Source organism: Oenanthe melanoleuca, chromosome 2 (genome assembly GCF_029582105.1).
Source record: "Oenanthe melanoleuca isolate GR-GAL-2019-014 chromosome 2, OMel1.0, whole genome shotgun sequence".
Taxonomy (NCBI): Eukaryota; Metazoa; Chordata; class Aves; order Passeriformes; family Muscicapidae; genus Oenanthe; species Oenanthe melanoleuca.
In genome coordinates this window covers 68,041,553-68,067,378 of record NC_079335.1, presented here as the reverse complement: position 1 = coordinate 68,067,378, position 25,826 = coordinate 68,041,553, and the positions used below count along the sequence as shown (strand labels likewise).

The 25,826-nt window shown below is 41.0% G+C and overlaps 1 protein-coding gene across 8 annotated transcripts in view; it reads right to left on the bottom strand.

The window, feature by feature from the left end:
• The window catches only part of GRB10 (growth factor receptor bound protein 10), a 140,846-nt gene that overhangs the window by 9,080 nt on the left and 105,940 nt on the right, over positions 1–25,826 (bottom strand). For all 8 annotated transcript variants that reach the window (XR_008839737.1, XR_008839738.1, XM_056483511.1 and 5 more), the window contains 7 exons: positions 14,529–14,685; positions 8,739–8,854; positions 6,669–6,743; positions 3,504–3,641; positions 2,890–3,000; positions 1,549–1,647; positions 20–97 (listed from right to left, as the gene is read on the bottom strand). Coding sequence is in view for 6 of the 8 variants with exons in the window: in XM_056483511.1 (XP_056339486.1) it covers positions 20–97; positions 1,549–1,647; positions 2,890–3,000; positions 3,504–3,641; positions 6,669–6,743; positions 8,739–8,854; positions 14,529–14,685 (774 nt within the window). In the remaining 2 variants the exon portion in view is untranslated. The remainder of the gene's footprint in view (positions 1–19; positions 98–1,548; positions 1,648–2,889; positions 3,001–3,503; positions 3,642–6,668; positions 6,744–8,738; positions 8,855–14,528; positions 14,686–25,826) is intronic.

Here is a 25,826-nt window from a genome sequence, read left to right as displayed (position 1 = left end):
GGTAAAGTTCATCACTTACTACTGGAGTGGAAAAGTGGGGAAGCATGGCTTTTCGCTGCTGAGGAATTCTATAATTCTGATACAGTAGCATTCCATACTGCCAACAGAAACACAAGGACATTATTATTCAAATATATGCCCTAGGAAAAAAACTGTAGTGATTTCATAATACCACTTACACTGGAGAAAGGTGCCACCAGTCCATTATTTTCCTGATCAGAAGATCTCTCAAAGCCATTTGCATTGAGTAATAGTGATTGACAGGTGGCAATCAAAGAGTAAATATGCACAAAAAGTTTTAAAAAACATAACCTTAAGTGATATACACAGGCTATTTTTTCTACTCTCAGCTACCACGTTTTCCTTATAGAATACAAGCTTCCAGTCGAGATCAGAACACACACATTAATTCCCTTCTTTTTACCCTCTAGAACTTAAAAAAATTCTGCACAAGACATTCATTCAAACTCAGTTTTCATAATGAAAACTTTATAATTCACTAGCTCTTTCAATAGATTTCACTATCACTTGGTACTTTTTTCATCCTTAAAAAAATAAGGTGATTGAATTCCAGTCATGTCATTGGTTGAATATGATGAATTTTAGCTGAATTTAGTAGCTGAGATGGTAGGTAAACACCAACTCTGCCTTCCCTAGAGGCACAGTGCTGAAGTAGAGCAACATTGCTTACTGAATGTTCTAACTGAAACATATTATACAATTTCCAAACAAGGTAATATAGGACTATGGAAAGCAAAATGAGATGGTGAATAAAAAGGAGGGTTATGGACACAGCCTCGGGGCAAAGCCTTATTTTTTGCTGACTGTACATCTTTAACCATCTTTTGGCGTATCTTAAAAGCTAAGTAATTTTTTTTCTGGACATAGGACATAGTAAGGTAGAGAGAAAAACACAGCAGTTTTCAAAGCAGCACATTCAGAAAAAGACTTATAACCAAACCAGACGTTATGCACATTTTCCTATGAAGATCAGGAAGTTCTCTCCTTCAAAGGGCACAAAATAGTCAGTTTTTGACTCAGTTCCCTTCATCCTGATTTTGTTTCAAAAAGCAGTGAAGTCTCCTATCATATTATCAAGAAATTTCATTGTGTGCTCTCAGATATGAGTAACTTTCCCCCAGATATAGGGTTACTTATTTTTGTTACTTCTTCTAATAGAATCTTCAGAAAAATGGGAATAAAAAAATTAGCAAAAGGCATTCTGTTCTGGTAAAGGGAACCACTGACCATTATGAAAACATTTTCTTTAGCTTTTTAGTAACTTGAAAATACCTTGTTTTTAATTCATTCACATATCTCAGATTTGGATCCAAAACTAAAATACACTTGATTCATATGTGGAAGGAATAGATCTCAGTCCCGTGCTTAAATTGTTAGGTGAGACAGGTTGGCTTGGAATTTTGCTCTTATCCATACTGTTTTGGAGCAGATGATATTTAAGAACATATAGGTAATTTCTCATGAACAAAATAACAAATGCCACTTAACTGTAGGCGTAGTTTTGCAAAAGTAGAAGAGATTAGGTACCTTGAGGAGTCGGAAGGCAGTCATCCAGCACGTCCTGCTTTGCTCGTCTTCAGCACACAACAACCGCAGTTCCTTAGTTTCATTTCTCACTCTGTTTGGCTTTAAAGTATTAGAGGCAAGTATTCATTAGAAAATCAACAGCACTGGAAGCTTAGAATCACTGTAAGCAGGGTAAAGGCAGGTACAGTATTAGTCTAAAGAACTAGCCAGAAAAAGCTCCCAGCACACTGAATTTAAAGCTCAGCAGAGGCTGAGCATGCTTTGAAGGAAATCACTTTCTCTGCTGGGTCCAACAAGACCAAATGCTGGTGCCTCCTGACTTTCACTGATCCTTGTAGATCCCCTCCAACTCAGGGTATTCTATGATTCTGGTTGGAAATAACCTAGCAGTCCTAGCAATTTATAGGAACAAGGTACGCAGGCCATATTAGAACCAGACCTGGGCACTTAGTTTTGTTGGTTTGGTAGTTGGAGGGGATTTTGGTGGGTTTCTTTGGGATTTTTTTTTTTTGTTTAGTTTTTTTCTGGGGGGTGTGTTTTTTGTTCTGTTTTGTGTTTTTTTTTCAAATCTGAGAGAAGTTTTATAAACCCCCCTTTTGAAATGAAGGATGAAACTTTCCATAACTGTGGGTAACTGAAAGTTTGCTTCCATCAGTTCAGAATCTGTCCTGCAGCCAGTCCCTTTGATGCAAATCCTTGTTGTCTAGCTCTGCAACGGCTAGGAAGGAGACTACTTCATTACTGTCATAAAACCAGCTCCCAGCCTTATTTTTTTCTCAGAAAATTACACTTTTCAAACCTTTGAAATACTTTCCAAATGAATCTTTCAGCACAACAGTTTTAAAAATCTTCAAAGGCAACTTAGATTATTCTTACATTCATTTTTCCAAGACAGTCTTCCTCTTTATATAAAAGCAAACTCTGGCCCATAATAATGGTAAAATTGCACCCCATCAGAATTTGATCCTTTGCTGCTATATAGTTTTGGTGCTTGCTGTCCACAGAAACTTTTCTGTTTGATTAGAGAACTTGGAAAAAGGTTTCATCTGTGAGGTGAACCAAGGCCACCTCACAAGCACACCATGCTCCAGCACTGAGCTACTCTTGCACAAAAATTTCCCAAACCAAAGGAGCACCAGATAAAGTGTTAAAAGTGTCACATAAAATGATGACAAGATTCACAGGACGTGCCTGCCAAATGAAAGATGTTAAAGATCAAGTCCTCATGACAGAAAAGGCTTGCAGAGTTTTACATACAAATCCCATTTAGCTGGGGGCTGGGGTGACTCTGAGCTACCAGCACTGTCTGGAACTTGCAAAGAACTCAGTGAGAAGATTTACCTTTATACAAAATCCATACTCTGCAGGGGCATTGTACAACTTCTTGCCTGCTATCAACGAGAAGATATTGCTGTCTTCTAGGTCAGCCAACAATTGCAAATGTCTTGGCTCCTGGAGAAATAACATGATTTAGCACAGGTAAGTGAAAGGTTTTGGAAAATGTTGTGCAAGCTCTGCAGTCTCTCAAGCCCAGCCTCCAACAGAGGGCAGTGCTTGAACACTGCTCCTCTCTCAGGCAGCCTCAAGTGGCCATGGCACACACCCCTTATGCATCAGCCTACCAGCTGAAAGTGCTCGGTACAGGAAGCTCACAAAATACTTATGCAAATCCATCACATTAAAAATGGCCTGGCCTATTACATTGATCCAGAGAAATCTGAAGGTTAGCACAGCTTTAGTGGCCACAATGATGTTGCTTGGCTGGTTTGTATTTGTTTTATAATGAAACTGTATGGCTGTGCTTATGCATTGATCATGCTTTACTTATCTTTTTCTATGGAATAGAAAAAGGGAACACTGTGTGGAGATTTTTAACAAACAGCAAAAAATACCCACTGTAAAAGCAGAAAATGCTTTCACATGCTAGTACTGTGCAACTTCTTTTTTAATCTTACCTTTGAAGTTCCTTTTGTAGAACAATAAAGTCCTGATCTCCTCAAACACATAAACAGTTTCTTCCATGATTTCCTACCCAGCTCTTTCACATGCAAGAAACCTTGAATTTCAGGGCAGCTACTGGAGTTTAAAAAGTTCTGTTGGAGAGGAAAATGTAGATGAACATTGTATCCTATGGGTGAATTATAAAATTGTCACTGTATTACCAGAACAGAGTAGAAAACAGCAAATCACTTTGCTGACTCGAGGTGCAGTTTCACTCTGGGCTTAAACTGACCTAGATATTTATAATCTGATTTACCAAAATGTATATTCCTGCTCCTCCATTGTGTCTACCTGGCCATCTCCTCTTGCAACTGACACCACCTTCCTATTCTCTGTGTCAAGACTTAAATCTCAAAACAGCTATTGTTTCTCTATATCCCAATTCACTCTGGCCTGAAGAGAGGGAAAATAAACTTATTAATTCTTAAAATAATACCTTGTCACAGCAGTTTTGACAGATTGTCTTAACTTGGAAACATTAGCCAAAATCTCCATCTTTAGGATAAAGTTTTTGAAAGGAAAGAGCCTATTTTAGGATTTCAACTGTCCCAAGACAAGAGGTATAATAGACAACAGAGTATATGACTGAAAATGAAATGTAGAGCAGTCAAGTGCCAGCAATTATACCAGACTTCAGGATTGAGAAGCATTTAAATTCTTGACATAAGCAGAGGAACCACATACAAAATAATTTGATTTGTGATGTATCACAGGAAGGAAGAATTAATTATGGTAGGAGAAGTGATGGATTGCTCCCTTATTACAACAGGCCAGGTTTTTAAATGACAGAGGGCTTGATCATTAAGTTAAATGCCGAATTAATAAATTCAACAAGCATGAAGAAAAATCCATAAACCTGGTTGGCCTCTGCAATTCTTTAAAGTTGTGTTTTGGTGTGGACAATGTCCATAGGAAACAAAATCAAAAACAGTGCCCTGTCTCAGAATTCTTACTTGCATTAAACCCTAATTTTTTTTTTCCAGTCCTCCGCCTCATCTCATCTAACACAATAGGAAAGACCAATCAATTTTCTTGCTATTTGTACTATGAAAATCCAATTCTCAGCTGTGAAAAGGAAAGACCAGATTTTTATTCAGTCAGTTAAAACAAAAGTAAACTAAGATGGTAATCTTTTTTGCATGTCTGAGCCAGGCTGAGACTAGGGAAAACAGATCCCACTGGTTTTAATGCTACCGTCATGACTAAAAATACTAACTCTTAATGCAGTATATGATATCATGAAATGATATTTAATATTCTTCCCTGTTATGTGTGTAATTAAAACTACCAAAATTGCTCAGTGTTTAAGGTGGCCTAAGATGCAACATTCTTAATGACTACTAGGTTTCAATAAATTACAACTGCCATTGAAATTCTGAAAAATGGTTGCGTGTATTTTAAAAGAAAAAAAGTACTTAATATAAAAATTTTAACAAAAAATAGATTTTTATGGGTAAGCACTGAACTGGAGGTAATATGCTCACCCTTTTCCTTCCACCCTCTTGCATTGTTAAAACTCCCAAGACTTATACTTCTCCAGGACTGTACCTTTCTGAGCCTTCCCAGAAGCAAATTTATACCTCAACAAGGCTGTAAGGTTTTCCTTTTGCTACCACTTGAGTTGCCTTCAAAACTTCTCCATCTTCAGTAACATCTTGCTCTTTTGGGGAGTCCTGCTGCTTGTATTAAGCAACAAATCCAGTTCTCCACTTAAACTACAGGAAGAAGGGTCCAAGGCGTGAAGACCTGTCTTCCTACTAGTCTGTGGCAATGCCAGTCCATCCCAGTTTTGGCTCCTGATTACAACCTCATTGCAAATGACTTTCATTTATAATTCCAGAAATGGCTTGATTTTTTTTTTTTGTTTGACTGTTTCCCAGATGTAAGTGGATGCTAATGTTTTAAATTCTCCTCCATGCACGTGGAACCAGAATTTAATGGACTTTGGTATGGTAATGGGACAAAATGAATGCACTGGATCAAAGTCAGTGGAAACTATCTTTAAACAGTCAGTGCATATTTGCAAACATGCAAAATGACAGCAATCAAGCTAAAATCAATTACTTGTATGTTTATATTCTTCATATATTTGTGCTTCTGCTTTATAATTTGCCTGTGATTCATGATAGTCTTCTAGGCATAATGGTCATATGTTCTTAGTGCAGTACTTCTTTAATAAACTGTGTTTTCATTTGGCTCTGGAGTTGAATGTCCACAGGTTGAGAAAACAAGTGAAGTGAAAATGATTTAGACTATGGGGCTTAGGCTGGAGTGCTAAAATTGAGAAATTTAAGCCCACCCTCCAGCACCATCCTTGAAGGCCAACCAACTATGCCACCACCACGGTTCCTTTATGAGCAAGCAAGAAACTGCAGAGTGACACTGAAGCTTCAGCATAAATGCAGCACACATGCCACCACCACACAGATTGCACAACTCTACCAACACATACACATAAGGAACACACCCCTGCAATTTAACCTGGGGAGCTTTAAATGGGATTACTTTGCAAATACTGTGTATAAATTTCTACTTGCACTTACTTCTTAGGGCATTATTTTTCTATACAAAAGAGCAGCTAGTTGGCTGAATCATGGGGAAATTGGTCCTTATTGTTAATTCTTGCCAGGCACAAATATGAGACACAAAAAGCAAAAGCAAAAGCTCTCATCATCACAAACTCATATTCTAATATCCACTTGCTTTTTTGCATTTTCTCCTGTGCTGTGATGTGGAGTACAGAAGAGTACTTCTGTTCTGCCTTTTATAAAAGGTATGTTTGTTTTTCTAGAAATATATTTGCCGAGACTGTTTGCGAGTAACATTAGGTGGCTAAACCAGATGCCCACAGAGTAAGTTGAGTATTAATGGAACAAATATCTATGACCATAGCTATGAATACTTTGTGTTTACAATTTAGACCTCAATGCCACTGGGTAAGATCTTTGTCAGGTATTTTCAACATTAGTCCCATATGCTAATTCACTATACTGGTCTTTCTCTGACTGACTGTTTTCCAGACCTTTGAATTGTCTGCCTTCCTTCCTTCCTTCTTTCCTCTCAACACCTCCCCCTCCAGCTGCAAAACTTTCTTTGTCCATACAGATAATTTACAGTACCTGTAAAAGTTGTGACTGTGGGATACTGCCATTTGTTTGCTGGCACCAGGCAACCATTTGTTCTGGAAAGAAATTCTAGACACAAAAAGAAGACAATTGGAAGTCACATAATATTTGAACACTTACAGAGAACTAGTGACATTTTCTTCCAGTCATTAAGGAACTATCACTATTAAATCAATTTGGAGATCCCCTGACACAGAAAGTAATACTAGGGCTTTTCAAGTGCAGTTCTTCCCTTCCTTCTGCTCACCAGATGCCCATGCAGACAGATCCTGGGTTTTTAAAATAACTGATATGCAGCATTTTGTAAGTGCATTCTCCTCTCACTTCCTCTTCTACTGAGGACTTTTGGGGATCTCTAACAGGCTCTACTTTCTTGGGAAGGAGAGTATGAATGGTCCTGCAAGTTCAGTATGCAGTGACTCCTTGCTTATTGCACCAATGACTCGACTTCAGATTTATTCCTCCAGTTCCCATTTCATCTGCTATGTTTTAAAATTCCTGTATAATTTGGTACACTGAATTTACTATACACAGCAATGACATGAAATCATTCTTGAAGTTTTTAAACATTATTTGAAGCATGGATACATACAGAAATGCCTGAAATAAAACAATGACTGATTATAACAAGATGAATCACAACAAAAACATTTCCAGTTTAGAACATTTGTCATTCTTCAGGCAATATGAATTTCAGTCTTTAGGGCATAAAGAGAAGGGCTGAAGAGGAATCACCCTTCTGCCAGGTAAGTTGCACAATGAGTTATGAAAGCTAACATTTACCAGCCTCTCTTGAGTAGAAACAGTGCCATATGGCAACAGCTAATGCAACGGATAGGGAGCCTTCGCATTCTTACACCACAAGAATGATTTATTCTGTGATTGCAGGAGCCTGGGACTGAATGCCAAGCATTCTGGGTTTTATTCCCATGCTCTGTTACTTAATTAAAATATACCACTTGAAACTAATGCACTAGCTCCTCTGATACCAAAACTTCTGTAGATGTTCCTAGGTTATCAGATGGTGAGATCAACAGAAATGTTTCACAGAGTAACTCAAGGCACAGACTCTGAAACAATCACTAGCAGATGAAAAATGTACACATGAGCACACGTGCAAGGATGCAGCAACTGTGCACTTGCATCTAGGAGGAAAGGAACGAATTTATCACCCACAGTTACTTCAGTAATGAGTTTAAACATGACCTTGAGTATCTTTTTTTCTTCTCGCACCACAGATGCCTGACTGACCCAAAATCTGTTCTCTCCTAACCGCCTCTGGATTACCCTTCCTCAGCTATCTCAATGGGTCACACCAGCTGACATTGGTTCATGCCAACAGTCTGCTCCAACATAATTGTTTAGAGAAAATGGGAAAAAGTCATCCTCAGATACGCAGTTACAGAGTAACCAGCTTCAAAGGATCAGTTACAAGACGTAAAACCTCAAAGGATCTTACAAATCCAGAAATAGGTAGAGCTATGGCATACAGTACTTTTCAAACATGGGTATACCAAGGACGTTGAGAGGCCAAGCTACTGTGATCAGTAAAGAAGGCAGAGCACACTAGTAAAGCACAGCCATAGGTGAAACAAGGTTCAATATATGTAACAATAAACTGGAAACTCCTTGGATGGAGTAAGTGCTTTAGGGTTACCCAGATGGCTTTGGGGTTTTATTGTTATGGTCAGAAACTAAAAGGTTTGGATACTACTTGTTATATGATGAATTTCCTTTGAATCAAGTAACTTTGACGATAATGAGTAAATTGCACTTCTGATTGCTTTTTTTAAACTAATGAAGATTTCCCTGTCTTGGTCACTCTCCAATGTAACTACAGACATTTTGAAACAAGTATATTTGGTAACTCAAAAACACTTGAGGTTTTAAGGCTGGGAGGAAAGTACAAGGAATTTAAACATTGGTTAAAATTTCTTTGGAAAGAATTCTGTTAGTTGGTTGCTATTTTTTTTCTTATAATAAATGTTTAAGACTTAACAGTGCCCAGCAATGTTATTGCAATCCACCCCTCTGTGGTAAAAACAACTAAGTAATGAGACTCACCATGGGATTTTTGAAAAATTCGTATTTTGCGTAATTCTTCCTGAACAAAAATTTACTTTCACTTCCCATTGTGGATTCAACTTGAACTATGAGCTCATGATCTTCCAAGCACCTCTCTGTGGAAAAAGAACACGATGTTAACACACAGGCAACCAGCAAGAGTGAGACCAACTAAGAACAGAAGTTAAAACAACCCAGTGTAATTCTATTATCTTTTATGAAATTAGCAAAACACATTCTAGCTTTCCAACCACACTGCCATGAGGAAATACTTTGCTTTGTAAAGTATTACAAAGTTTAACATTACATGGCAGTGTTCTTCAAGGAATTCTTATATCAAGGCTTCAAAAGCACTGAGACTTTTGAGAAAATAATATAATTTTTTTGTGTGCAGTAGCTACAGTAATACAGACAAACCTTTTGGCACTGGTTGTATGCTGTGGAACTGGCAAGGTGGACAGGTTTAAGGTGGAAAAAAGTTACAGAAAGGCCACTGTTAGGTCTCGAACTATCACAGAAATACAGTGTTGTATTTGATCACACTCTATAAAACCAGTTCATTTCAAGGTGAACTGCAGGCCTTTATTGTAGATGCTAGACAATGGGGTTTATTATGAAAGAGGTCACAGGATCTACTTTACAGGAATACTGACAGAGACAAATGTTTTGTACACATGACAGGGCAATTTTCTGCTCTAGATTTGGTTACAAGGTAACTCCCCATAACCACCACTTCTCTGGTCAAAAGAATGGCACATCAAAGCATGAACAGATAGCTTAACAAACCCAATTCACTGAAAGCAGTAACTCGAAAGAAGGCAACTGGTGAAGTGTGCACTACTTAATGAACTCATTATCTTGACAAGTCTCCAGAACTTTCTGAGAAAATATTTAGGTATTTTTCAAAAGTTTTAACTAGTCAGTGCTTTCATGCCTTATATAATACAAAATTTAAAAATCAGATCAAACAAAACATAACTTTTGCAAAGCTTTAAACAAAATGCCTTTGACTTGCTGATCAAAGAAGTTTGGAGAGTCTCTTTCCCACTTTGTGTTCTGTATTCCTATAGTATGCCAGGATGCCACCCAATTTCTCTTGGGGTGTTTTCAGAATAGAAAGCAAGCAGTCACTGGCATCTCAAAAAGAGCAAGCTCTGGAATATCATTTCAATTCCTGAACTCAGCAGATTTTGTGGTGTTCCTTGACTGAAAATTTAACCTATGACTGAATGATCCCATCATCTTTTTCACCTGCACTTAGGTTGTCAGTCATCACAGCTCACTGATGACTTCAGCATTTACTGTGCTTTTGTTATGTCCAGCCTTGTTATAGACATTGTTTTCAAAGGGGTTAACATTGGAAAACCTCCATAGTGTTCTGCTCTCAAACAAAGAGCTGTTTCTTAGTGCATCAGGCACGTGACTTTGAAGGGGTAGTTCTCTGACTAATGTGCTCAATCTATACCTGCTACAGGGTGGCTGTTAATAAAGGACATTTGGCACCACCTCAGCATTCATCACCTAAACCTACATATTTCTAGGGCTATGCAGATAAAGTTTCAGGTATTGCTAATCTGGTGCTACTTCTAGAATGGTTTTTAAGCAACTGGTGAAGTCAAATCTCCTCCACATTGTGATGAGGACTGTGGGCCTATGAGGGTGAAGGACCTGTTTTCTAAACAATGCTTCCTACAGAAAACATTTGATTACATTAGTATGAAGCTTCATCACAGTATGAACCCTGAAAGACCACAAATTCTGTTACAGTCTTGTTCTGCCACCACCCCAAGCTGTGGTCTTTGCTTTCCTAACACATTAAAAATTGCTTGTCAGAGACAAACTGATTATTCTGTTCTGAGAAAATGAAGTATAGATGAACATTTGTCAATTGTTTTGTATTTCAATGTTTAGTTTGTGTAAATATAATTAGTGCCTGTTTCTTAAATGCTTTAGACAACTGACCTAGATTATGTAGTATTCTGTTACTACATCAAGACCCTTTTGAGATTCTGCAGTGATACTCCTGCTGACTTAATGCTTATATTTTCATTTTGATGGTCAAACCATCTTGGAGAAAAGGTGCAGCATTTCATAGCACACACATGTAAAAAAAGGAAGCTAGCCCTGGTCAGTTTGCTATTACTTCATAGAAGTTGTACACTTGGGAAGTGCTTGGTAATTTGCACTCAGTTGGGATGAACTTGACACACGAGCAACCCAGCCCCAGCCCTGCTTTGAGCTTCCTGCCACAAAACTAGAAGCACAAATGTCAGCCTGTTCAGTTCAATAGGCCAGTCTGTCTTCAAGTGGCATTGCTGTTGAAGTGACCAGAAATGTGTCCTTTCAGTTTATCTGATAGGCCCCACTCAGTCTCCTCTACACACTTCCTGGAACAGACTTTCCCCCCACCCCACCCAAGTTAATCTGCATTATTATCAAAACTTCTACTGAACTGTAGCAGTGATACAAGGTGGGAAAAGGAGCTGGATTCCATCATGAACAACTCACAGGCATAGCCAAGAATTCCCAATCAGAGAATCACTACAAATGACAGGTGGATCCCTGCATGAAATAGCCCACCTTGATTTTGCATTTAAGCAAGTGCTATGTTTAACTATTCCACTTTTAATTCACTCATATTAAGGGAAATCAATGCATGTAAACCAAAAAATCTAGGTACAAAACTGCAGCAATGCTCTCTTCTAACTCTCACATAGTTCAGAGCCCTACTATGTTCTCTCCTGCTTCAATTGTATTTAGTAAGGTGTACAGTCAATTCTGGAACAGTAAAAACAAAGTTTGTAGGTAGGGAGGGATTCTTTCAGTGTCAGGACACATACAATCACCATTATTATTTTTATTAATGTCCAATACACAGATCTCTGTCCTCATCTGATGATAGTTAAGCATGGAATAGGGAGATTACCACATTTTATAAACAGATTAGACTTATAGCAGCAAATGAAATGATGGGACCAATTCAAATTTCATAGACTGCTTAAATATTTGCTACAACTTGCTTTAGATATTAGCAGTATGGTGCAGCAGGAACCACTTCCAAGTGTCAAATCAAGAAAGTCAGATGTCAAATTCTCACACCACTGCCCCCAGTGAGACCACGAATATTTTGTGCAGTCAAATAGGTGTTTAAAGTTATGTGCAAGCACACATTTTATCTGGAATATACTCAGCCATGTGTGTGAAGTGAACTGTGAGGTGAGGGCTCCTTACAAAGTGGGATCTCAAAGACCAATGCAATGATAAGTATACCGCTGGCTTCAAAAATTTGATCTTGTCTTCAACTTGTCCAATAGTAAAACAATGATTTGGTTCTGCAAACCAAGTTCTTTTGGAAAGTACTATTAGGCTAAATATGGGGAGGAAGAAAAAGATGGTGAACTAAATGAAAGAACTCCTCTCTTTTGGTGGGTTTCAAGACTATCACCTAGAGCATTAAGTCAGCAAGGATGTATTGTATAAGAAGTAATGTCTTCTAGAAACACAGACTTCTGACTGCTCTTTCACCATATTTCTCTTCACACTAAGTATTTTTTCACCATTGTTTCATACTTATACTAGCAATGTTACATCTAAAGGAACAAATATGGACCATCAGATAGATGATGATAATTTCATCCAGGTTGCAGATGGATTACTACCTTGATCTGACAAGTCTCTGAAATACAGGAAACCATTTAAGCTACAGAGGAGTTGGATATAAGCAGCCAAATAATAAAAAATTCAAACTGCAACCAAAAATGGTGGAAGCATGAAAGTTGATATTTAATGTTTATTGAATATCTATACTTTAGACTCCAAATTCAAGAAACTGGATGATGTTGTCTCCTGTTAAATTAACTCATTTATTCTCTTTTCTGTCCTCATCCTTTCAAATATGTGAAATCTATATAATTACATTTTTAAAAAATTATTTAAATATTTTTTCTTTGTCTATTGGCTTTACACCCCCAAAGGTTGCATTACTTCTCACACAGATCTACTGTGTGGCCTACAGGGGACAGGCCTGGGGCTGTCCCTGTGGAACAGAGTTTGGTGGCTGCTGAAGCCCCAACCTGCACACCCTGCTTCTCTGGGGCCCGCTTTGTGCTTCAGTGTGAAACAGAGGTCCAAGGCAGGCAGGTCCCCATGTATATAAATGCAGCCCGATAAGTATCTTGCTCTTTTCCCATCATTGTTAATTACCAAGTTATTTGTGTGTAAACAGAAGCTTTTGATTTCCTAATCAGCCTCCTGCCCGATTCATTCAGAGATGTCACACACCAGAGTTTGACAGCACAATTAGTCACCATGGAAGCTATTGTGATGTCACAAACACTGAATTGTGGCATCATTGAATGAATCTGGCAGGAGAAGGATGTTGGTTACAAAGGAGAAGGCTTCTGTTTACACAATACCTTGGTAATCAGCAATGATGGGAAAGAGAATATAGAAAAAGAGAGCCTGGTAGTTTAATGAGCATTGATAAAACTGAAAATTTGTAAGGGTTTTTCGAAGCGCATGTGGCGTATTAAGCTACGGAGATAAAGATTCTGTAATTTATACCTCAATTCTTCACCTCATCATATGTCTTCAGAACTGAGAGTATATCACAGACATAGACCAGTGAGTGTTTCATGGTAATTTTTTCATATATTTCTACATTAGGAGAGATAATAAAACCATTAAATAACCAGAATATCCTATGTGTTTGATTTTTTTTTCAAGTCTTGGTTCTGTAGAGCAGTGAATTTATTAGTGTTCAACAGTATTGGTTTAGGGCACCACATTTCCAGCAAATCATTTCCTTTTTTTATTCGTAAGGGTTCTGAATTACATTTTTAGACATAAACCCCCTCTGTTAGCTACAGATAGCATTCACAATTCCAGTGCTGGCGATTGCAGCTTATGATTTGCCTTCCTCTGTTTTCTAGAAAAAACATTCCCCATGAAGTATATCGACTAATACTCCAAATGCTACACTTTTTAAAGCCTTATTGTACGCTATGGAGAATTATAGATAGCATTATCTGCACGATACGCTGTTGCAAGCTGCACAGCAGAACCCTGTAACTAATCAGTGCCACAAAATAACAGGAAAAGCAAGACTGAATAACATGAGATCCTTTCAGGTACTGTAATTAAACCAATTCACGGTGTTATTTAATTCCCCACGGTTCTTCCTCTTGCTGCCTTCTTGAAACTGTAACCATGACACCTTAATTTCAATCAGGTGGAGGAGCTGCTGCCTGGAGAGCAGATACCACCGCTGGTCCAGAAATTGCCCATGGATTTGCGGGTGGTGCCACCATTTTTTCACTGCCTGAAGTCAAGTTTAGCCAACCCCCTCCCCCACCTCAGCATGTCAAGCTTTCATAAGCATTACTGTAGGTACGTAAGGCTGAGTCTGTTCACCCAGGTCTCCCAGCTGGTGATGAGCTGAGCTGCTTCATAGGACCGTACTCTAAGGATCAAGCTTAATTTGCCTAAGCTGTTTATTTGCAATAGCTTCAGACACAGCAAGGTAGCAACAGAGCGCTAGCGTGAAGATTAGACAATTCTTCTTTTTAATATAATAAAAAAACAGAGGATGGGAAATAAGGGAAGGACTTTAAATGGCTTAAACGCTTAACACATCAAATTGTAATACACAGAAAGCACGTATGTGACTTCAGCTAATTGTACAAATAAAAGCAGTGGAAAAGAAAACGTTCCGTCTGGAAGCACATTTATATGAATTACACATATTTTATGTTCCCAGGTAACCATGCCACCCCTTTGACCATTCCCTACCTAATCCTAGGTGAGGGTGATGCTCCACTAGAGTCCAGCTGTTATCATCCACACAATGACTTTTGTAAACGAGCAGCTGACAGAGGTCCCTGGCTGTCATGTCTGCTAGAATCTCGACCACTTTGCTTGTTCCATCTTCACTAAAGACTTTTACATCCTGCAACATAAAGGGTACACTTACAGATCAACAGCTCTGAACATAGGCAAACCACACAGCTACTGTAGAAAAGCATCATCCTCTCGGTGTGAGGGTTCCAAGCACCTTGGCAGCCAGGACAAATGAAATGGATGATTCACTTTATAACACTTTCTCTCGATGCCCCCTAGACCTATTTCCCCTCCCCCCTCCCCGACACCTCCCTGCACTAAACAAAGATTCAGCAGGGTTAATATGATCACATACACAGGAAAAGTGAGAGAGCAGGTTCTGTATAAAGCTGTGTAAGGTAAGCAAACGTGAAACAATGTCGAGAGAGTACTTTGGCAACAGTGGGCAAGAGAAATCACATCCAGTCAAACACACACAATTTTCGTTGTGATCCCTTCGGAGGCCTCTGCACATTCACAGAGGAGCAGGCCAAGACCCCAAAGATTAAAACAGGCTCTCCTGTTCCCCACTAACTTTTTATTGTTTCGTGTGGGAAGTCCCACTTGCAGTTTGCCGGCAAATCAATTACCTAGCACAGTCCACGCATTTCTCTCCCTGCCCTGACTTCTCTTTTGATCCTAGCTTGAAAGTAGTTTGCAACCAAATGTGCATACGCTGCACATCCTAAATATCAATAGGGATGAGAGAACAAGTCAAGAACCTTCTCCCCCACCTCCTGAATTATACAGATGCTTTCCTCTTTGCATTGTTCTGCTCAAGCGAGAGACACTTCCCGCAAAATTATTTCTCCGGGCAAACGTGCAGGTCCCAGATTTAAATCAACTCCGTGTTTAAAACGCTCCGCATACTAGGGAGAGAAGGAGAGTCTAACAAAAACCTGGAGGGTAATTCGATATGGAAAATCTTACCTCAACGGCACGTAAAAGGCAGCAGTCGGAAGAACAAGATGGCATTTTAAATGGGGATTGCCTCTTGAGAGTTAGTTCTCTGCCTCCGCCGACCCTCTGCAGCCTGCGGCTGGGCGCCTGGGGTGCCGGCGGCGTCAGGGGCGGCCGTGCCCTACCTGTCACGTAGCCCCTGCTATGGGGACTGTTTCTGGGGAGGGAAACAACTCTGCCAGAGCTCCACTCAAAGGGTTACACGCAATCTTTGCGGTAGTGAATCAAACCACACTGTGCAGACCAATCCTAGCCCTCCCTCCGACTGATGTAATCATTTCCCACACACTATCAGACTTCCAAATTATTCCCGCCTCCCCCATCCCCCCCAAAGAAAAAAAAAAAAAAAAAAAAAAAAGGAATTACAAAGGAAATGCGTTTCGGTTTTTTTTTTTTATGACGACCTCGGGGCGCCGGCGACCCCTGGGGCGGGGTGCGGGAGCCCGGCACGCGTGTGCTGCTGCCGGCGCCGGTGCCGGTCCCGCCCGCAGCCCGGCCTGCCCGCGCTGATGTCATCGCCTGCAACTTGGGCACTTGAACTTCTCCGCCGCCGCTCCCCGCCCGGCCCGGCTCCGCTCCGCGCCCCGGCGGTGCCACCGCGCCGGGGGACAGCGAGCGCGGCGGCGCCGCCCCCGAGCCCGGAGAGCGAGGAGTTAAAGCCTCATCCAGCCCGAGTGACTCAAACCCGCGCGTTCAGGAAACGGCTCCATCTGACAGCAGGGATGAGCCAGCTCTTTCAGAAGTGGGCTCTGGAGAGGCGAGGAGGGGGAATCCCGGTTGCTCTGGGGAAGGCATGCGTGCTGTGCAATGTTACGGCTGCGCTCCTGCCAACGCTTCGCCCAGCAGAGGTTTCCTCGCACACGCAGGAATCTGCTGGGCGTGGGAGTGCCCCGTTTTCTGTCCTGCGGGCAGGTCTGCGTGTCACTAGCGCCGTGTCGCAGCGGAGCCCCGCATCGCACCGCAGCGGTGCCGGCCCGCCCCGCCGCCCGGCAGCGCCCGTGGGACCGGGGACTCGAGTGGATGGGCACGGCAGGGAGCGACTGGGGAGCGCAGCTCCGTGTGCCCCGCCAGGATGGGCACGCACACCGAAAAGCCGGCGTGCAACAGGACAGAAAGTAGCTATTCTGTCTGGTTTAGTGGGGAATGGGAGGGAATAACACCCGCTTGATTTTTTTATTTTATTCTACTTTTTACAGTATAGCCATCAACTGGACCGAAAAGCTGGCGGTGAAAGAATTCCTTTCTACTTTCAGCTTAGTCTGTGCACGTAACTGCACTTTCCGTATTGAAACTAAACGATTTTGGACAGATTTCCTGCCTCGGGAACCAACCTGGTGACATCATTCATTCATTAGTCACGAGAAGCACAGCCCTGTGCTCTCTGCCTCAGCTTCCACAGGGGAGCCCGAATCAGGAATACGCCACAGCAATCGCCACTTTTGCAACACCTGGAGGACAAACCCCGCCTCTTTCCCTTTCCTGCTGGGAACACGGCAGTGATACAGGACAGACTGCACCTGATCACTGTCAGTGCCAAGTCCCAGAAGAGAGGCAAAGCTGTGCTGCTGAGGTGCCTCTCCAGCCCGTGCAGGTGGAACAGAGAGAGCTGTAGGACAATCACCACACTTCTCTGCTCCCAAGCATGGAAAACCTTAATGCCGTGTGGCCACTGGAAGAAAGCTGCAGCTGTCTTTTATGCTCATTCATGCTGTGCTCTCTCAGTATGAAGTAAAGAGGTCATGGGTACGTGTTCCACCCTCCCCCTCCTGGCCCAGCGTCGGAGCTGATGCTGATGCCAGCCCCCCTGAAGTACCACAGCGTTTCAAACTACTGGATACCCAACGCTGCAGTTTGGAGTGTGACCGTCCCCTGGAGAGCCAGGTCCTGCAGGCAGCACCCACTATCCTCACACCACAGCCACCATGGGAGCTGGGTTACAAACATGGATGTGTTCATTCGAGGGACCTGTCAGCCCCTGGGATGTTCACAGTGCCTTTAAAGCCCAGGGACTGGAGTGCAGTGGGTGGGCAGTGTGAACACAGTGATGAGCAAGTTAACTTCACTGACTATTAATAGTGCTGTGTTTGCCATCAAGGACAGTGCAAGGCCACGTATCACCACTGACATCACAGATATAAAACACTGCATCAGGAGGGGAAGTAATGGCCTGAGCTGAACCCTGCCCCAGGGGATGGCAGAGGCACAAGTGAGATGAAACCCCGTGCCTCTGCAGAGGTGAGAGTGCAACAGCCCCTAAGAGGCTCACATGGAAGGCAAGGGGATTTTATGCCCCTACACAACCCTGCAGAGTTATGAAGTATAACCACAAATACGAAACCAGCTTGACCACAAAGCTTCATCTCCAACTTTCTGACAGTTTCTGTGACAAAAGATGCAGATAACAGTATTCCAGTATCACAGAGGGGACTGCATTTAAAGTCAAGTGGTCAAATCCAACTCCCTCACTTCTCCTTTTTCTCTCTCTCTTTTTTTTTTTTTTTTTTTTTTTTTCCCATAAGAAAGTACCTCCCACTTTAAGGTCTCCCTATTCAAACTTCTTCCAGCAGAAACACTGTTTCACTTCCAAAATTAAGGAAAATTGAAAAATTGAAAAATTAAGCAGGATTATTTTGAATAAAACACTCCAATAATGAAAACAGCCTGATGAGAGGTTCAAAAAGTTAGTCTGACACTTTTGCCCTGCATCTCTCCGAGAAATGCAGTGAAATGCAACAGCAGACTGCCTGCAACAGTGATTTACAAAAGGCCCTAATTACGTCAGCAGCACAAGGCACCTTCTATTCAAAATTAAGGTTAAGAATGCTAAGCCAACCAGAGCACTATATTGGCTGAACATTCAGTGCTTTACAGCGCAAAGGAGCAGATAACAGACTGCACCATTGTTCTGGGAAGAAGTCTTCCCCCAAGCTTTTCTTTTCTTTTCTTTTTTCGAAAGACAAAAAGACTTAAAAAATTAAAAATTTAAAAGAACATTAATATTCATCACTTCAGTGGTTTCATATAATGGGTCCCGTATCTTCATGGCTGTTTCATCTTCCAGCCTCAGTTCCTCAACTCACTGCAGTATTTTGTGTGTATCAAGTAATGCAAATATTTTAGGAATGTGAAGGGGGAAAAAAAAAAAAAACAACACCACAAACCAGAAAACTCAAACAGTCATGTGATGGTCACATCATTTCTCTCCACTTTCTATGCTATTTCTTTCCTTCTTCGTCAAAACAAAACCTATGACTATACACAATGATCACAGAAATCCACTCTTTTACATGATATTATGGTGGAAATCTTCAGTGGCAAACAGATGTACATTTGCATTCTACAATCTGAAATTAAGCAGTGTAATTTCTATCAGTTCAGACCAACCTGTGTTATCCTGGGTTATGACTCTAAACATAAGAAGGAGGCAGCAGTTATCAGAAGGCCCTCTGACTGAAATCAAATAGATAAAAGGTTTCAGTACACTAGTTCTTTGAGAGTTTCCCTTTATAAGAGGTGTAGATCAGAGATTTCACAGAAAGTTATTAAAATACACTGAAGAGTCATTACTAAGACCTGCACAAACAGAAAATCAGTCCAGCAAGTTTTTACTTCCATCCCCCTATTTCATTCATCAAGAGTGTTCAGACATGACAATCATACAATCAGTGAGGTAAAGAGAAGGGAAATGGAACTGAAATGCATGCATGCACCTTGTGCAAGCAGAAGCAGCTATTTACTGCAGAAGGCACCTGTGTACCAGACAGGTACTTGCTGTTTTCACTGGAACCCTGTTTTGATGAGATCTTTTTTTCTAAAAGCTTTTTATAATCAAAGCTTATCAGCTCACAAGAGCAGAGTCAGTCACTGGAGGAATGAGGAAACTTTCAATGAGGATCAATCAACTCAAAACTGCTGAAGACTCAAGCTCAGCCTGCAGGCTACCCTTGAACTGCTATTTGCCTGGTTGAAAAAGCAACAAATAAAGGAAGGTTTAGCTTCCTAAAGTTAATAACCTTTGAAAAAGAAAGGCCTCTAAGCATGCTCTGTGCACACCTGACAGGCAAGCAACTCAGTCAACCACATCACATGCTGGAGCACCAGCCAGTCCCCCTCTACTTGCCCAGCAGCATTAGGGCAGCTTTATAAGACATGGAAATTTCAACTGCTGCAATGAAATAAATATACAGGTCAACCCTATGGCTCTTTTTGCCTTCTTTGTTGCAGTGCTCGTGCAGGAAAATAGCCTTCAGACAAAGAGGTAACAGCAATACATCATGGATAAGATCACTTATAAACAGGACATCAGATAGTACTTCCTTATAAAACAAAAAAAACTGTGAGGTATTTGATCATTGCTTTTTTTCTCCCCTACATATACACATAAAACCCTTGGAAATGCTGAGGTTAAGGTTCTCATAGCAACATTAACTCTCTCCTCTGGCATACACTATATTTAGGTACACGTTTAAAAGCCTATGAACAACAGAGAACAACTGTTGTACGATCAAGATCTTAGTCTATGACTTTCATATTCAGAAAAGTAACCTCAAGAAAAAAAAAAAAATTCCACAAACCCCTTCTTTAGTTGGCCATGTTTCAAACCCCTCATTCTATCCCCCTTCACTGGGCTATTGAATTTTAACTCCATTTCCAAGAGTCAGAGGAAAAACCAGACCTGAAGGGGAATCATAATATTATGTTCAGTGGTCATCAAAACCAACACTGAAGTCATAAACTCCATGAGGGTTGTACCAGCAAGAGAGGTTTTGGGAATCACAGAGATGGGCAGGAGAGATTAGCACCAGGTTCAAGTCAGCATTGGTATTCAGAGGTTAGCTCTTCTGAAGCACAGCCAGTCACACATGCATCCAGTAATTCTGGACAGTTACATTCCTTGTGAAAGTAAGGGAGAGAGATGGAGCAACTTAACATCTAAAGCAGATGACAAAGGCTCCTGATTGTGGATTTAAGATGGAAGCCATAAGCTATTTTGGTAAATTTAGGCCACTGTGGTAATTAACCACACAAACATCCCTCTGCACTATTTACATCACGGTTTAACCCCAGCCAGCAGCTTAGTCCCACACAGCTGCTCACTTACTGCCCCCAGTGGGATGGGGGAGAGAATTGGAGGGAATGAAGTTAGGAAACTTCATGGGGTTGAAACAAAGAAAGAAAGCAAAAGCCATGCACATGAGCAAAGCAAAACATGAAATTCAATCCCCACTTTCCATGGGCAGGCAAGGAAAGGTGTTCTGCCATCCCCAGGAAAGCCTACAATGAGTAATGGTGATTTGGGAAGACAAAAACCATCACTTCAAACATTCCCTCCCTTGCCCCTATCCTTCTTCTTCCCCCAGCTTCATATGCCAAGCATGACACCAAAAGGTGCAGGATTTCCCTTGGGTTAATTGGAGTCCACTGTCTTGATTGTGTCCCCTTGAGCTTCTTATGTTCCACTCCCCTCCTTGCTGGAGGGGTGGGGTGAGGACCAGAAAAGACCTTGCCTCTGAGCAAACACTGCTGAGCAGTGACTCAAACATCTCTGGAATTATCAACACTGCTTTCACCACAAATCCGAAACATGGCCCCATACCAGCTACTAAGAAGAAAATTGACTCTACCCCAGTCAAAACTAGCACAATTGCACACTGCAATTGTTGACATTTGAGCTTAAAGAAATAAGCAAAGTGCGTTATGTTGCATGTATACAAAACACATTTAAAGGAACATATACAATGAGCACATTTGGGGTACTATTAAAGTTTAAAATAGAAATATTGTAATTAACAAGGCAAAGATTTTCCTCCTCTAATTCAAAACTGCATGTGAAAATGATTATTTGCTATGCAGGCACTGAATTATCTGCTTCTATCTTCTCAAAACTTAAAGCAATTCTTAAATCTAAAAGTAGTGCTCTCTGTATAGCAGTGTATAGCAACTGCATCAAAGCATCTTCAAAAATCTCAGCTATTTACATACAACTCTGCAGAGCACATTTTCAAGACATAACCACTGCCTGCATGAACAAAAGATTTATTTCAACGTGCACATACTTAGAGGCTGAAGGTTTGAAAACTGTAAGCTGCTACCCTGTAATTTCCATATTTTAAAAATAAATAGCGGAATGCAGTTTTAAGTGATACATACCTACATACAGACAACACATCAATTTTGTGACAGTATTCCCAAAAGCTGTTTCAACTCTTTCCCACTTTAGTTTAATGTTCAGATGTTCAGATAGATCATTTGACCTGTTTGACATTTTCACGTCTTCCCACTCAATTCCTCATTTGCCTCTCATTTTTAGGTAAGAGAAAGGAGAAAGACTTTTTCAATCCTTCTAAGAGTAACAATAGGCCTTTATGAATTTTGCTGAAGCTTCAGGGTATTTGCAGAATGCTGGAAGAGAGAAAGCTTGGGAAGCAGTTTGTATAGGCTTTGACAGTCCACACCAGCAGGAAGGGAATGCAGCAACAGCCAGCTCAGTCCTGGATCTGGGGGTCCAGACTGTTCCAGCATTTTCTGTTAGTTTTGCCTGTAAGTCTGTAAATGTGCTCCCTTCTCTCCACACAGCTCCTCCTAACAGCAATTGCTTTTTATGCAAAAATCCTCTCTGGTTTCAAGATCCTTCACATACATTAAAAAAAGACAGTTACAGACACTGTTACACTCCTTTGATTATGTAATGAAAGGCTTTAAATGATTTTGCTGGCATTAACCTTTATCTTTCATATATTTTATAGTGCAATTTATCCCTAGATAGTTTGCAATTCTCCTCAGCTGTGCTTACAGAATGCATTATTTATTGTCTGAATTTTCTCCAGGAGAAGGGTTTAATACAAAACTTCTTGCAAACATAATTTAAAGCACTAACAACCTTAGAAGGGGTAATACAAAGAAAAACCATAATAATTCCATGATTAAATCCTTAAGTAACCAAACTAGTTACTGAGTATTTTAAATTGCTTTGCCATTAAAAATTACTCTGCAGAAAAGGAATTATTACCACATCTTCCTTCCTGCACAGGCTTCCAACCACAAGAACCACATTAATTTGAAGCTTGGCAGAGAGTGCAACAAGGCTCCAGGGAGCAGCTTCCCATAGGATTTAGGAAAATGGTTCAGGTCCCCAAGCCTTGGATGGCTCCTTGTTTCCCAGTAGGACACTGTGACAACAGCAGCTGAGGCCCTTGTCATCTAGGGCCCAGGCCACCCTGTGAGCCAAAAAGCCATTTCAGCACAGGGCTCAGCAGCGTGCAATTGGCTTCTCACTTTGATTTACAATTATCCAAGCAGAACTTCTGCATGGGTAGCCCACAAACCCCCCTTCCCCTGCATGTTTTTCTGAGGAGAGAGGAGCAGAGAGGTTGAAGAGCAGACAACAGGAACACCTTTAAGGGCTGCACACACACCTAGATGTGGCTCCAGCACTCCATTTGCATCCACAGGTCCAGCCAAATATTATGAGGAAAGGGACCAGATACTGCTTTCAAAGATGTCTTTGGAGACTGAAGATTAGTATTTGAAAATTTATGCATTTTTAATGCATGAGAAAACCTCTGGGATAGTGACTGTCTCTTATGTGATAAAATGGGACCTTGGGATTTTGATTGTGGATGATGTAGTAACAGAAATAAAACAGAACAAAACCAGCAGCCCAACAATAGGGAGAAATGCCAAATAAACTGTACTTGGAATGTCCAGACACAACAAAACAAACGCGTTATTTTAAGAACAAGTAGTTATGAAATTTGTCCTGAACAAATGCAATCCAATTTACCTAGTCTGGTAGCAGAGGAGTCTAAGCTAGCATTAAGATGTAGGGCTGGACAGAAATTGAACTTAGAATGCAATACAGAGTAAGACAAAGATAGACCCTTTTCCCACACCTGTGTCTTCCTCCACCCTCCCAAAAAAGTAATCACAAGGAGTGAAAAAGCCAAGGATTTAAGGACTTGCGAATCTGTTCCCCAGTGCTTGCAAGAGCAGAGCTCCTAAGGCTTCCTCTGCATCCCTGAGGGCTAAAATGAATTAAAAAAATTAATGAAAACAAGTTCTTAGCTGAAGCCCCAGCTCCTAGACGTGCTTCAGCAGCATGAAAAGAGTTTTCAGAAACAGATACAGTGGTGCACTAGATTAAAAAGAAAGAAGAAAAAAAGAAAAAATTAATTATCTATCTTTACAAGAGTTTCTTTATTCCTCTCTCTCTCTCACACACACACACATCCTGATGAAGCAATGACATCCCCGAACAGGAAGTTACACCAAAGATGCCAGGACAGAGGGGGAAGCTGGAAAGCAAAACAAAAGAAACTTTTTAAGAAAAACCTCTATGAATTCAACACGCGTAGCTTGATGAGAGAAGAATAGAGTATGATATGTCACATGGAGGCAAAATACAAGAGCTACAACCAACCTAACTGTGAAAATACGAAGATGAGAAAAACTTAGGACAGTGAAAAAGATAATGGAAGCTACTGGAAAAAAAAAGGCAAAACATGGAGAAAGACTCCTCATGAGAAGTGGCCATAACCTATGGGCACTCAAGGAATGATGACCATTTAAGCTATAAACACCCTATGAAATTTACAGCACAATGGCTGAAAATCCCAAAAGCTCAAGCACACCCTGGAAATACAAATCTCCTGCACTCCGACAGTGTCGGGCACAAGGCACAGCTGGTTTTTCCAATGGGGCTGAGCTCATCCTGCTCTGACAGTGGCAGCAGGGTGCTTTGTAAGGAGAGGGTGACAGGCTTCACTCCAGCAGCATGGCAGAGCATCCCTAATGCCCAGCCCTCAGCTGCCTCTGCCGTACAGTGCTCAGCAATACTGCTTAACTTCCCGTCTCCCCAGCTACCAGCTCTGGAAGCCGGCGATTCCAAGCAGCGAGTATCAGCTAATTGTGGCTGCCTGCAACGTTCAGGATGTTTTATGGGTCAGTTTGTCACATGCACATAATAAATGCTTTTAACAGAGCTGCTCACGTTGGGCGGGGAGGGGATTTCTGTGCAACTGTGTAAGCATCGATTGTGTGGCCAGAATTAACCCCCTGCAGATCCTTATCCAGGAAAAGTTGTGTCAATGGAAGAAGAGAGCTTATGTTATCCTCTCCCCAAGGCATGTGTAATTCTCATTTCCAATGATTTCTTTAATGGGAAGAAAACTGTTCCATTAAACTGCTCTGCTGTTTAATTTTTGGTAGATTTAAGTATCAGAGGAAAATAACGGTGTAATATAGCAAAAGTTTGCAGGGCTGATGTAACATCTAGGGTTATGGCACCATGATTAAGCTGGATATTCTCTCTTGAATGCAGCTAGCCCCATGCAAATCTCACTCCCTTCCAACCTGCTAAGAATTATTCATTTTCAGTAGAAAAAAGTGAGAAAAATACTGGCATAAACCCAAAACCAGTAATACAAGAGATTTATTAGCATACAGTGTCTAACTATCCCACCCCAAAATACTTCATGTAGAGATCCAAGGCACCAAGAAATTTTCCACATCTCTCCCTGCTCTGCTCCACTGCTGCACCCATCCATCTGTGCACACTACAGGAAGATCAACTCTTGAGTTTTAAGTCCACAGCAAGCATCTCTAACTTATCTATTTCCAAGTTCCCTCTCCAGGGCTTGCTTGAGACCACTTTGCACACCCCTTCCTCCAAGCAGGGGCACTACAAACAAAAAAACAAACACAAAAAAACCCCACACAACCCAACCCTTTGCTTAGCTTACAGGGACAAATTCCCTGCTGCCATGGTTACCACTCCAACTTCTCCTGTGGAACTAGAAATAAAAAAAAAATAAAATAAAAAAAAAAACTTCCTTGAGAACAGACGGCTATATGTTAGCTCTCCCTCCCCTCAGTCATCATTGTTAACCACTAAATCAGCTACATCTGGCATATTTAATTTGGGCTAAATAAAATGTCACTAATTAAAAAGATGCCGAACAAGCAATCCCTGACATTATAGAAACAGCTTGGTATTCAGCCTATTATGAACTGAAAGGAATCAACCAGTTTTTACCAAAAGCTGAGAAACAAAGGCAACTAAATGGTCCTCTATACAATCCTACTCACAACAATGTCCTCCAGCTCTCCCCTATCATCTACATGTACTGAGGTTTCCAGGCATTAATTCCTGGAGCAGCAGTGGCTCAAAAGTGAAGTAGTTAGCTCATTATAGATTGCATTATACAGCTTGAAGTCTGCAGCATTTATGCCAACTTTTAAAAAGAAGGTTAC